At 41.9% G+C, this 13,557-nt stretch overlaps 1 protein-coding gene across 1 annotated transcript in view; it reads left to right on the top strand.

Moving 5' to 3' along the window:
- The window catches only part of LOC106600544 (uncharacterized), a 108,750-nt gene extending 101,846 nt beyond the window's left edge, over positions 1 to 6,904 (top strand). Inside the window, exon 9 of the mRNA XM_014191972.3 lies at positions 699 to 6,904. Within this exon, the coding sequence (XP_014047447.3) occupies positions 699 to 1,277 (579 nt within the window). The 3' untranslated portion in view covers positions 1,278 to 6,904. The remainder of the gene's footprint in view (positions 1 to 698) is intronic.
- Positions 6,905 to 13,557: the final 6,653 nt, after the last annotated feature.

Genomic DNA, 13,557 nt, shown 5'->3' on the forward strand with positions numbered 1-13,557 from the left:
AATAAACAATTCAAATTTGGCAAAACAAATGGTCATTTTAAAAACAAAAACAAAACAATCAATCAATCAAAAATAATCATAAAAAATCTGTCAGTCCATTTAGTCATTCAATCTGTCCACAATGTGTCTGTGTCTTTGTGTTGGGGGAGGGGAGGGGAAGGGAAGGGTGGGGTCTGGGTTGGCAGTTGCTGAAGGGAATTGGCAGTTGGGGTCGGTCGGTGCTGTGGTGGTAGTTCCATGTGGTCCGCTCGCACCAGGTGAAGGTTTGGTGTTTGGTCCCTCCTCCAACCCTCTTCTGGTGTTCTGGTGCTGTGACTGGGTGTGACCCAGCCACAACAATTTCCCACAATGCCAGACCATAATGTACTGTATGCTGCAGTAAAAGGTTTCCAAGTACTGTTGATAAAACAAGGAATTACCGTATAACTTACAGTTTTCCGTTACAGTGTACCCTGTAGAATACAGGTGTTGAATTGAGCATTATGTATAATAAAAATACAATTTAGTACAATACATTTTTAGTAGACCAAAATCATTGTGGTTAAATATTGTAATATTTTGTAATCCTTTATTTCCATGTTCAGTAAGTGATACTCTCATGTGTTATAGCCTTCTCGTAACCACAGTTGTACTGTATGTGGTTCTGAATGCACAGTGTTTCAGTGTGTCTTCTCCTTCTCTCTCTGTCTTGACTTCAGATTTCTGACACCTACTCCACTGTGTGTAAAACCCAGAAGAAGAAACCTCCCCCAGACAACAATGGAGCCAAGACCCTCCCCCGCAACGAGTGCTCTGTGGAGGAGAATGGAGGAGGTGGGGGCGGGGGAGCAGGAGGGAATGGGACGTGGGTCGGTCCCGGGGGAGGGGTGAGGGGTCGTGGCCGGGGGGTCCAGGGTGGTCAGGCCCGATCCCACGAGGAGCCCTGCTATGCGCCAGTTGGCGACAGGTCCTGGCCCGCCTGTGTGGTAGCCAAGTCTGACCCGGCGTACGCCACTATAGACTCCCACCGGAAACGTGAGCAGACAGGTACCAATATCGGTGTACTGGGGTCAAACGCTACACTGAAGCCCAAGAAGAAGCTTCCTCAGCAGGAAGTGCCGTCTCCAGGGGCCCCGGGCCCCCAGGGACCTCCAGCAGGCCCTTTAACCAAGGCCCTGCTTGGGGGGGAGAACTTCTATGAGACCATCAGTGATGTGAAACAGGGGGCTAACACCGCCAGCACCACCACCATCTTCACCTTCAACGACGGGATGGAGATGTACGTCACTGGCCTGTAGCTGAGAGACACTGGCTCACACACTGTGGGGTTCAGACCTGTTTGGGTTCTTCTGACCTTGTCTACACCCGGTATGAGCTATGAAAGGGACTGGTAGCAATGTATATAGCAATGAGACCCACTGGTGAAACCAAGAATCGGAAGTCACTTTCATAGCATAATACAATGTCTCCAGTGATAGGATTATGGCCACATCCAGTGACAAAAGAAGAAGACGATGTTTGAAGGTGGATGTGGAGGCATTCACCAGGTTTAGACAAGGTCTCTGACCCACGGTCAGACACCAGACCCAACCAGTGGTGGAAATTGACTTTTTGGTTCACTGACTGGGGGATTCCAGATAGGGGGTTCCAGTGCTAGTCGTAGTTTTGAAAGGAACCCAGTTCCAGGGGTTCCTCCTCATTTACACCACTGGACCAACAGAACCAGAACTACTCTACGTCTTTGAGATTTATCACAGAGCCAGTCTGGCTAACCCAGTCTGGCTAGCCCGAGCCTGAATAATTCCAGCCAGACTCCAACAAAAAGGTCCAACAAGACCAGATTGAGCATCACGTTTTGCACTGGATAACAGTGTCACTATTCACTTTACCTTACCTTACACACCCATTTGTGTGACATTTTACATATATATTTATTTTTGTATAAAGATGGTACCCTTAATAAAGCATGCCCTGTACAGAACACACAACATGATAACACACAATCACATATACACGTGCAAACACACACACACACTGTAGGCAAACATTGTTGTGCATGAAAACACACATTCTCACAAAGATGACAGAGGAAAGAAGTGTGGAGACACCAGGATGGCTTCACTTAGAAGTCCCAACCCCCTCATGACATTATCGGTGGTGTCACTGGTGGCGTCACTCAAAAGAGTACTGACTAACTACATTAGGAGTATTTTTCTACAGCAATACAGGGGTAATACAGGCCTAGTTCACACATTTTTTATATTTTTTGTTAATAATTATTATTAAATACATTTCGATTGATCAGGTAGCACCCCTACTTCCTGCGGCTATGTTTATATCGCTCCTTTCCGTTCCTTTTTAAACCTCTGAAATCATAATTTTTTTTAACGTTTAGCTCAATATTAAATGACTTCACCAATCAGTGCAGATCGAGCAGATTGCTATGGAGCGGGCAAGCTATTTACATGCATTGGACAGACGAGTGTAGTGCGCAATATGCGACTGAAATTTGGCCGGTGGGGAGAGAGCGAGAGAGGGGGGAGAAGGCTTGGCTTGATGTTCTGGGCATCTTGTTGTTATGATATGCATTATTGGAATTAGGGCCACAGATTTATACCTACGGAGGAGTGGCTTCTATGAAGGAACTTAGAATGTCTTTGAACTTCAGAGAGTTGGCTTAACATTGGACCAGAACTAGCTAGCTAGCTAACTAACAAGCTTATGTGTGCAGAGCGGTACCAGAATGAAAATAAAAACATGTCTTACCTTTTTGTCGTTATTAAATGTGAAAAGTGAAAATTATAGTATCCTTAACTAGCATTGAAAAGGTTAATCTATTCTTCTCTAATAAAAAATCTCTCTCTAATTTCTGAATCACGCTTGTAACATCAGTAGACTACTAGAGTATACTTCAGAGGGGGAAGGACAGGTTGCCTACACATGCACACACACTGGCAACAAAGATTTTCAGCTGGCAGGAATAAGTGTCTGAGTGACAGAGTGAGGGCTTTGCATAGGCGCTTTGTTGCGTTTTTTTGTGGGACTGGAAAAAATGTAAGATAACATTATTAACCGGTTCCCATGATTTTAAAATAACAGTTCTGTTCCAGAATAGTATATATCAGTTTCATTTGCAGTTCTGATTCTGTTCCTCTAAATGTTTTGTTATTTTACAGGTTTTTTGGTTCTGTTCTCTGAACCGGTTCCAACCCCTGACTGTAACATGCTGTAACCTGGAGGAGGCGCTCTTGTCTCGAACCCAACACTCTCCTGTACAACCTTTACTTTTTGGTGTTCAAGGTAGAAATTGCCCCTAACCACAGATCTACAGCCCATACATACAGTACACTGAAGATGTCTTGTAACTGTAAGTGGCTTTGGATGAAAACGTTATGGTAGTAAGGGAGTATACTGTATAAGTCTACATAGAGCAATCATTCACTATAAATCTGAAATACATCTATCAGACTTACATGCAGGGATTTTGAACAACTTTATTTTAATCCTGTAGATATTAATCTTGTAGAGTTGTATTGAGCTCATCCGGGTTGATAGGTCAGGGTAAAATGGCCACCGTTGTTCTTGTTGTCAGTGGTGACACAGTTCAAGCGAAGCAGTGATCCACCTCAAGTTAGCTCACACTGTTAATTCCATCCAGAACTCCTGAGCTTTGACCACAGTGACTGACCACAGAGCAACAACTGACAAACGTATAGGGATAGTTCAACCCCACACCTAAGTCTTCCCTTTTCACATCTCAAAAGTGGTCGAATGTTGAGTTGAATTCATATACCACAAGGTCTGTGGTGTAGCCTTCAAGAGAAATTCGCAGGACTTATGGTACAGACACACAGAGAAATCGGACTGCTGATAGGTACTCAGCACAGTAGAAGGCTGCAGTGGCGTGTCCAGAAAATGTTGAACGGGTGGACAAGGTGGGGCACAGACCCAGTTTAGAGGGGCCTAACATTTACAACCTTAATCGATGTGCTTGCTCGTGCTCAAACATTTTTGATGGGCTTCATAGTAAAGACACTGTGCACCCGTATTTTGAATGGAAAGGGACATTTACAAACACCATAAGTGTAATGACATTTGGCCTACAAGTGGTGTGTATCCATGGATGCCAAGGGAAGCCAGGCTTCCCTCTGAAATATTACAATTAATACAATTTCTCATTAGTGTCTATTCATGTTTAATACATTTCCTTAAATTCTCAAGAGGCTGAATCTATTTCACCGGAGAGAGGGAAACAGCGCCTCTCTGGGCCATCCCCTGGACACGCCACTAGGAGGCCATTTCTTCTCTTTCTAGAACAAAAGATGTCCCTGCTGTGTGCCGACCTGGTGCCGACAAACTTGCGGTTTCTACTTGTAGAATCTCAATGCTCGTCAGTGGCCTTGAACTTAATTTTGAACCAATCAGAGAGCACAAACCTCCACATGGGTGAGCCGACAGAAGTGACAAGAAATAGGAAAAAATAGGGACATTTCCCAGTGTTATCCTCCACTTTTTCATCAGAATTGTTCTAACTAAAAGAATAAAGCTGCAAAATGCATATTTTTTTCTTGAGCAAGTCTTGACATCTTTTATGTCTAGGAGTTTTGGCTTGAAGGATTTTTAGTTAGGTTCAGTTTGATAATGTGCTCCATAGTTAGCTAGCTAGCTAACATGAGGAGTTTTGGCTTGAAGAAGGATTTTTTGTTAGGTTCAGTTTGATAATGTGCACCTGCTCAATAGTTAGCTAACATTAGGAGTTTTGGCTTGAAGAAGGATTTTTGATTAGATTCAGTTTAATAATGTGCACCTGCTCAATAGTTAGCTAGCTAGCTAACATTCGGAGTTTTGGCTTGAAGAAGGATTTTTAGTTAGGTTCAGTTTGATAATGTGCACCTGCTGAATAGTTAGCTAGCTAGCTAACATTAGGAGTTTTGGCTTGAAGAATGATTTTTTTGTTAGATTCAGTTTGATAATATGCACCTTCTCAATAGTTAGCTAGCTAACATTCAGAGTTTTGGCTTGAAGAAGGATTTTTAGTTAGGTTCAGTTTGATAATGTGCACCTGCTCAATAGTTAGCTAGCTAGCTAACATTAGGAGTTTTGTACTTGAAGAAGGATTTTTAGTTAGGTTCAGTTTGATAATGTGCACCTGCTCAATAGTTAGCTAACTAGCTAATATTAGGAGTTTTGGCTTGAAGAAGGATTTTTAGTCAGGTTCAGTTTGATAATGTGCACCTGCTCAATAGTTAGCTAGCTAGCTAAGGAGTTTTGGCTTGAAGGATTTTTTGTTAGGTTCAGTTTGATAATGTGCACCTGCTCAATAGTTAGCTAGCTAGCTAACATTAGGAGTTTTGGCTTGAAGAATGATTTTTGGTTAGATTCAGTTTAATAATGTGCACCTGCTCAATAGTTAGCTAGCTAGCTAACATTCAGAGTTTTGGCTTGAAGAAGGATTTTTAGTTAGGTTCAGTTTGATAATGTGCTCCTGCTCAATAGTTAGCTAGCTAGCTAACATTAGGAGTTTTGTGCTTGAAGAAGGATTTTTAGTTAGGTTCAGTTTGATAATGTGCACCTGCTCAATAGTTAGCTAGCTAGCTAACATTAGGAGTTTTGGCTTGAAGAAGGATTTTTAGTTAGGTTCAGTTTGATAAAGTGCACCAGCTCAATAGTTAGCTAGCTAGTTAAGGAGTTTTGGCTTGAAGAAGATTTTTTGTTATGTTCAGTTTGATCATGTTCACCTGCTCAATAGTTAGCTAGCTAGCTAACATTACGAGTGTTTGCTTGAAGAAGGATTTTTTGTTAGGTTCAGTTTGTTAATGTGCACTTGCTCCATAGTTAGCTAGCTAGCTAACATTAGCTTGCTAACTGAGCCAGGCAGTCACACACAATTCATATGAAACTAATAGGGTTGGTAAGTACATATGGTGACAACATTTAATATACCCAAATGAGGGACAACAGGATGATTTTTGCAGGACATTTGCGGGACAGTGTATAGCCTACATGGAACTTTTTTGGGGCAGGGCAGCACATAAAACCCCCCACAAAATACCCTCAAACACCAAGTTAGGCATACCACATTTAAAAATAGACCATCATCACTGTCAGTCGTGAATGATAATTCTTCACGATTTACCAGTGAAATGTCCAAACTGCATCTGTATACCAATCATTTGATCTCAATCAGTTTCATGGGAATATGCATTAAGATCTTCTTGGATTACTGTTTCGTGACTAAATTAGAGCTGATGGTGTTAACAAACCTTCCTGTATTTTGAGTTTTGGACACATTATCTTTTTTTTTACTATTCAGCTGACCATCCTAAAATCTCATAAGAAATGAGATGGTGTTTTTGGTGTAACAATAACATTATGATATTATATTAGGGGTCTGTTATGTAGAATACAAATTATCATTATGTAATCTTCCAAGACATTGATTGAGCTTTGATCTAACTTTACTACAGAAGCCAGCGCCAGAACGAATCAGTTGGACGGGCATTTGATTTCCATAGGGGGGCATGTTTTTTCACAGGAACTATGTGCTTTTTTAATGGGTTTCATAGTAAAGACATGTAATTTAACCTTTTAACCTCTCTAGGGTCGGCGGGACGAAATCGTCCCACCTACGTAACAGCCAGTGGAATCCTGTGGCGCGTTATTCAAATACCTTAGAAATGCTATTACTTCAATTTCTCAAACATATGACTATTTTACACCATTTTAAAGACAAGACTCTCGTTAATCTAACCACACTGTCCGATTTCAAAAAGGCTTTACAACGAAAGCAAAACATTAGATTATGTCAGCAGAGTACCCAACCAGAAATAATCAGACACCCATTTTTCAAGCTAGCATATAATGTCACATAAACCCAAACCACAGCTAAATGCAGCACTAACCTTTGATGATCTTCATCAGATGACACACCCTAGGACATTATGTTATACAATACATGCATGTTTTGTTCAATCAAGTTCATATTTATATCAAAAACCAGCTTTTTACATTAGCATGTGACGTTCAGAGACTAGCAAACTTCCGGTGAATTTACTAAACATTTACTAAATTACTCACGATAAACGTTCACAAAAAGCATAACAATTATTTTAAGAATTATAGATACAGAACTCCTCTATGCACTCGATATGTCCGATTTTAAAATAGCTTTTCGGTGAAAGCACATTTTGCAATATTCTGAGTAGATAGCCCGGCATCACAGGGCTAGCTATTTAGACACCCAGCAAGTTTAGCACTCACCAAAGTCAGATTTACTATAAGAAAAATGTTATTACCTTTGATGTTCTTCGTCAGAATGCACTCCCAGGACTTCTACTTCAATAACAAATGTTGGTTTGGTCCCAAATAATCCATAGTTATATCCAAATAGCGGCGTTTTGTTCGTGCGTTCAAGACACTATCCGAAAGGGTAAATAAGGGTTACGCGCACGACGCATTTCGTGACAAAAAAATTCTAAATATTCCATTACCGTACTTCGAAGCATGTCAACCGCTGTTTAAAATCAATTTTTATGCCATTTTTCTCGTAAAAAAGCGATAATATTCCGACCGGGAATCTGTGTTTAGGCGTTCAGGGAGCACCGAAGCGCCGGGAGCGCGCAAAGACTAAAGAAGACATGCGCGGTGCGGGACCCCTCGTGCACGCGCCTCAGCCCATTGTCCTCTGATAGAGCACTTGCCAAAAGCGCTAATGTGTTTCAGCCTGGGGCTGGAATTACATCATTCAGCTTTTTCCCGCCTTCTGAGAGCCTATGGGAGCCGTAGGAAGTGTCACGTTACAGCAAAGATCCTCAGTCTTCAATAAACAGAGTCAAGAAGCTCAAGGAATGGTCAGACAGGCCACCTCCTGTAAGGAATCTTCTCAGGTTTTTGCCTGCCATATGAGTTCTGTTATACTCACAGACACCATTCAAACAGTTTTAGAAACTTTAGGGTGTTTTCTATCCAAAGCCAACAATTATATGCATATTCTAGTTACTGGGCAGGAGTAGTAACCAGATTAAATCGGGTACGTTTTTTATCCGGCCGTGCAAATACTGCCCCCTATCCCCAACAGGTTTTAATGTGGCATGAACACAACTTGTCTTCATCTGATTGTCAAACAAATCACTTCAAAAAGTAGGATACCTTCACACGTTCGTCCAAAACCAGTGGTGTAAAGTACTTAAGTAAAAATACTTTAAAGTACTACTTAAGTTGTTTTTTGGGGTATCTGTACTTTACTTTACTATTTATATTTTTTACAACTTTTACTTGACTTTATTCCTAAAGAAAATAATGTACTTTTTACTCCATACATTTTCCTTCACACTCAAAAGTACTCATTACATTTTTAATGCTTAGCAGGATAGGAAAGTGGTCCAATTCACTCACTTATCAAGAGAACATCCCTGGTCATCCCTACTGCCTCTGATCTGGAGGACTCACTAAACACAAATACTTTGTTTGTAAATTATGTCTGCATGTTATAGTGTGCCCCTAGCTATCCGTAAATAAAAAAACAATACAATTGTGTCATCTGATTTTCTTATTATAAGCAATTTTAAATTATTTAACTTTTGATACTAAAGTATATTTTGCAAATCGATTTTCTTCTGATATTTAAGTATATTCAAAACCAAATACTTTTAGACTTTTACTCAAATGGTATTTTTCTGGGTGACTTTCACTTTTACTTGAGTCATTTTCTATGAAGGTATCTTTACTTTACTCAAGTATGAAAGTTGGGTACTTTTTCCACCACTGTCCAAAATAATTCCAGCATCTGAGAGTGGCGGAAACTTTCTCACCGGAAAAATCATCCAAGCCAGCGAAACAGCACCCCTCTGCCTTACTATATGTAGCCCATGTATCTGATCTGTCTGGATGAAAAGAGTATGACATGCCATACTGTTTTTGGCCAGACAGTTTCAGATACATGGGCTATATACTGTATATACTAAGACAGTAGGGCACTGTTTCGCTCAATCGGATGCTTTATCTGAGATTGATGTGTCTTTCTGATGGCGCGGGTCTCGGTAAAATAAATGATCAATATTTAAATATTTTATTTGGGAGGGCAAGGAGGTACGGTAGGGCGGGCCAGGTCCCTGCTTTACTAAGCTTGCACCACCCCTGCACAGAACAAGCTAATTGCAACGCACCTAGCCTACTGTTTTGCCTACTGTTTAATTGACTTACGCAACTTTTGTAGCACTTCATCAGAAGCACATTTTATGTAAGTAGTTAGTCCTAAGGCTAGCTTTTTCAAACAGAAATTTGCTTCCTGAAGCACTAATTCCCAGCTGCCCACTGCACTGAGGATAGGAAACACTGTCACCACCAATAAATCTACCATAATCGATCATTTTTCCACGGCTGGCCATGCTTTCCTCCTGGCTACCCCTACCCTGGCCAACATCTCAGCACCCCTTGCAGCAACTTGCCCCCCCCCCCCCCCCCCCCCCCCACCCAAATCCAGACAGCTGATGTTCAATCTGCAAAATCTGGATCCCTACAAATCAGCTGGGCTAGACAATCTGGACCCTCTCTTTCTAAAATTATCCATCGAAACGGTTGCAACCCCTATAACTAGCCTATTCAACATCTTTCGTATTGTGAGATCCCCAAAGATTGGAAAGCTGCCGTGGTCATCCCCCTCTTCAAAGGGGGAGACACTCTAGACCCAAACTGTTATAGACCTATATCCACCCTGCCCTGCGTTTCTAAAATCTTCGAAAGCCAAGTTAATAAACAGATCACCGACCATTTCGAATCCCACCGTACCTTCTCCACTATGCAATCTGGTTTCCGAGCTGGCCATGGGTGCACCTCAGCCATGCTCAAGGTCCTAAACGATATCATAACCGCCATCGATAAGAGACAGTACTGTGCAGCCGTCTTCATCGACCTGGCCAAGGCTTTCGACTCTGTCAATCAGCACATTTTTATCGGCAGACTCAATAGCCTTGGCTTCTCTAATGACTGCCTGGCCGCCTGGTTCACCAACTACTTCTCAGATAGAGTTCAGTGTGTCAAATCGGAGGGCCTGTTGTCCGGACCTCTGGCAGTCTATGGGGGTGCCACAGGGTTCAATTCTCGAGCCGACTCTTTTCTCTGTATATATCAATGATGTCGCTCTTGCTGTTGCCACAGGGTTCAATTCTCGAGCCGACTCTTTTCTCTGTATATATCAATGATGTCGCTCTTGCTGTTGGTGATTCTCTGATCCACCTCTACGCAGACGACACCATTGTGAATACATCTAGCCCTTCTTTGGACACTGTGCTAACAAACCTCCAAACGAGCTTCAACGCCATACAACACTAGTTCCGTGGCCTCCAACTGCTTTTAAATGCTAGTAAAACTAAGTGCATGCTCTTCAACATATTGCTGCGCGCACCCTCCCGCCCGACTAGAATCACTACTCTGGACGGTTCTGACCTAGAATATGTGGACAACTACAAATACCTAGGTGTCTGGTTAGACTGTAAACTCTCCTTCCAGACTCACATTAAGCATCTCCAATCCAAAATTACATCTAGAATCGGCTTCCTATTTTGCAACAAAGCCTACTTCACTCATGCCGCCAAACTTACCCTCGTAAAACTGACTATCCTACCGATCCTTGACTTCGGCATTGTCATTTACAAAATAGCCCCCAACACTCTACTCAGCAAACTGGATGTAGTCTATCACAGTGCCATCCATTTTATCACCAAAGCCCCATATACTACCCACCACTGCGACCTGTATGTTCTCGTTGGATGGCCCTCACTACATATCCGTCGCCAAACCCACTGGCTCCAGGTCATCTATAAGTCTTTGCTAGGTAAAGCACCGCCTTATCTCAGCTCACTGGTCACCATAGCAACACCCACCCGTAGCACGCGCTCCAGCAGGTATATTGCACTGGTCACCCCCAAAGCCAACACTTCCTTTGGCCTTCTTTCCTTCCAGTTCTCTGCTGCCAATGACTGGAATGAATTGCAAAAATCTCTGAAGCTGGAGTCTCATATCTCCCTCTCTAATTTTAAGCATCAGCTGTCAGAGCAGCTTACTCACTGTACCTGTACACAGCCAATCTGTAAATAGCACACCCGACTACATCATCCACATATTATTACTTACCCTCTCTTGCTTTTTTACACCCCAGTATCTCTACTTGCACATTCATCATCTGCACATCTACCACTCCAGTATTAATGCTAAATTGTAATTATTCTCACCCCCAGGGCCTATTTATTGTCTACCTCCCTACTCTTCTACATTTGCACACACTGTACATAGATTTTTCTATTTTTATTTTCTTTTGTGTTATTGACTGTACGTTTGTTTATGTGTAACCTTGTGTTGTTGTTTTTGTCGCACTGCTTTGCTTTATCTTGTTAATAAGCTCAATGTGACTGCAAGAGACAGGTTGGAATGTCTGACTTAAATACGGAAGAAATCAACCTTTTTTCTAAATTAGGGGTGTTTGAATTTGTTGAACAATTGCGGGACATGATTGTTTGGTTGCAGCATGCGGAACAAAGCCAAAGGGCAAATGCGGGACTGTCCCACACAATCCGGGACATGTGGTCACCCAGCACAATGCACACAACACTAAATGCTTCACCAAGCTAGCTATCTAGAAGATAACTGAATTCCCTTTCCATTATCCCATACTGCCAGTGCCAGTTCGCTTTCTTGCTAACGTTAGCTAAACAGTTAGCATCGCCATTTAGCACAACATAACTAGCCAGCTACTTCTAGACAGCTAACATGTAGCTGCTTCATTCAAAAACAAATCAATTGAAATATAATGTTGCTAGCTATGCTAGTTACCTAGTTGTGGCCATCTGGTTAGTATCAACAAGGGCTCACAAAAAAATTCTAACAAGCTAGCAACAACATTTGCACAACTTGCTAATTAGCTTACATTAGCTACACTACAGCATGCACAAGCCAAACAAGCAACTGCACATTGTGGCCTGGAGAATTTAAATGGAGCAAACTGTTCTAAGGGAAAAGCAAAACGTTAACTGCAGATACTCTGCTAAGTACCTATCAGCAGTCAGATTTCTCGGTGTTTCTGACCCTTTAGGCTCAAATTAATGGGGATGATTGGCACCGTCTAAATAGATTTTGTGGTAATCTGTCTGTCCGTTTTGGCTATACGTTAGACAGGTTTTATTTATTGTAGATTTTTATTCAAGTTCTTTGTTTGCAAAACTCCTGGAGCTAGACACAATTGTCTTTGCATGGCAAAACACACACACTCTCGGCAAAGCCATCAGGTCGGGGACACGACGTGGGCTGGGTAGATTTTTCCCAGAACAAGAAGGGCAACAGATTTCACAATCTCTACGCTGGACCTTTAGTTAGCTTATCCCTGAGAGATAGAAAGAAAGAAAGATATGAGATGCATCAGTATTGGCAGTTAATGTGTAATTTCTATTGGCCGTTGTTAACATTACATTTTATGGCCAGGATAATGGAGTATTGGAGGATTATTGGAGGGGTACTGCAGGGCTATTGGCTGTATTGTGCAGTAAGTGTAGTGAAGGGCGTTTGTGTAGCAGGGTCCTGATTCGCTCCCCAGGCAGAAGTCAATGCCAGGACTCTACTGCTGCTTTCTGGGCTGCAGTCTGTCAGTTGGAACAGCATAAAATTACCAGTGAGCGTCTTTTGGAAACCCCCCCCAGCCTGTGCTGAAAGTTCTGTTCGATAGTAAACCAACTCTTTCCCATGTAGCTCTTTGGGAAATGTGATGTTGGAACTTAGAAAGAAAAACTGTGACACTATGGGTTTAATGGGGGGGTGTAATCAAGTCAAGAGGTAAAGAGGGACACAAACTGCTCAGGGACCGAGAGACGTAGATATATGAGGGATGAATAATAACAGTATGTGTTATAACAAGCCCTCTAAAGTTAGGAGAGTGTGTGGAAAATGGAGTTATGCAATGGGAAAACGTTAAGTTAACGTGTATAGGTTTACTATAAAATACATCTTATGAAATGCACTCTGTATTTTCTTAATGCATTGTTTATGTTCTGTTTTTACCTATTGACCATGATACGTGTTTAAATAGCGTATGCCACTGCCATGAAGACGGCAGTTGTTTCTTTAATGCTGTTGGTGCATTTTTTTTCTGCTTGAAACAAAATGCATGTTTTTGACCAGATGAAAATGAAAAAGTAACAAAATGTTGTGCTACCTAATTTATTTATTGATGTTTGTTTTTTTTGTTTTCCTGTTTTGTAATGGGAGAAAAAATGGATAAGCTATGGTTAACATGAAAGAGAGAGAGAGAGAGAGAGAGAAAGGCACACAAACACGCACACACACACACACACACACACACACACACACACACACACACACACACACACACACACACACACACACACACACACCCTTCTCTCTCCATACACCAAATAATGAAACTGTCTCTAACGCTGCCGGGAGGTTGCCAGTAGGAGGGAGGAAGCACAGGCCTCTCTATCACTCCTCTCCTGTCTCTTTTCCTTCTCTACTCTCCTCTCTCTGTGCTGAGGATATAGAACCTTTGATGTTGCTTCTTCTGAGGGACCCATG

This window comes from Salmo salar, chromosome 03, assembly GCF_965601325.2.
Source record: "Salmo salar chromosome 03, fSalSal1, whole genome shotgun sequence".
Lineage (NCBI taxonomy): Eukaryota > Metazoa > Chordata > Actinopteri > Salmoniformes > Salmonidae > Salmo > Salmo salar.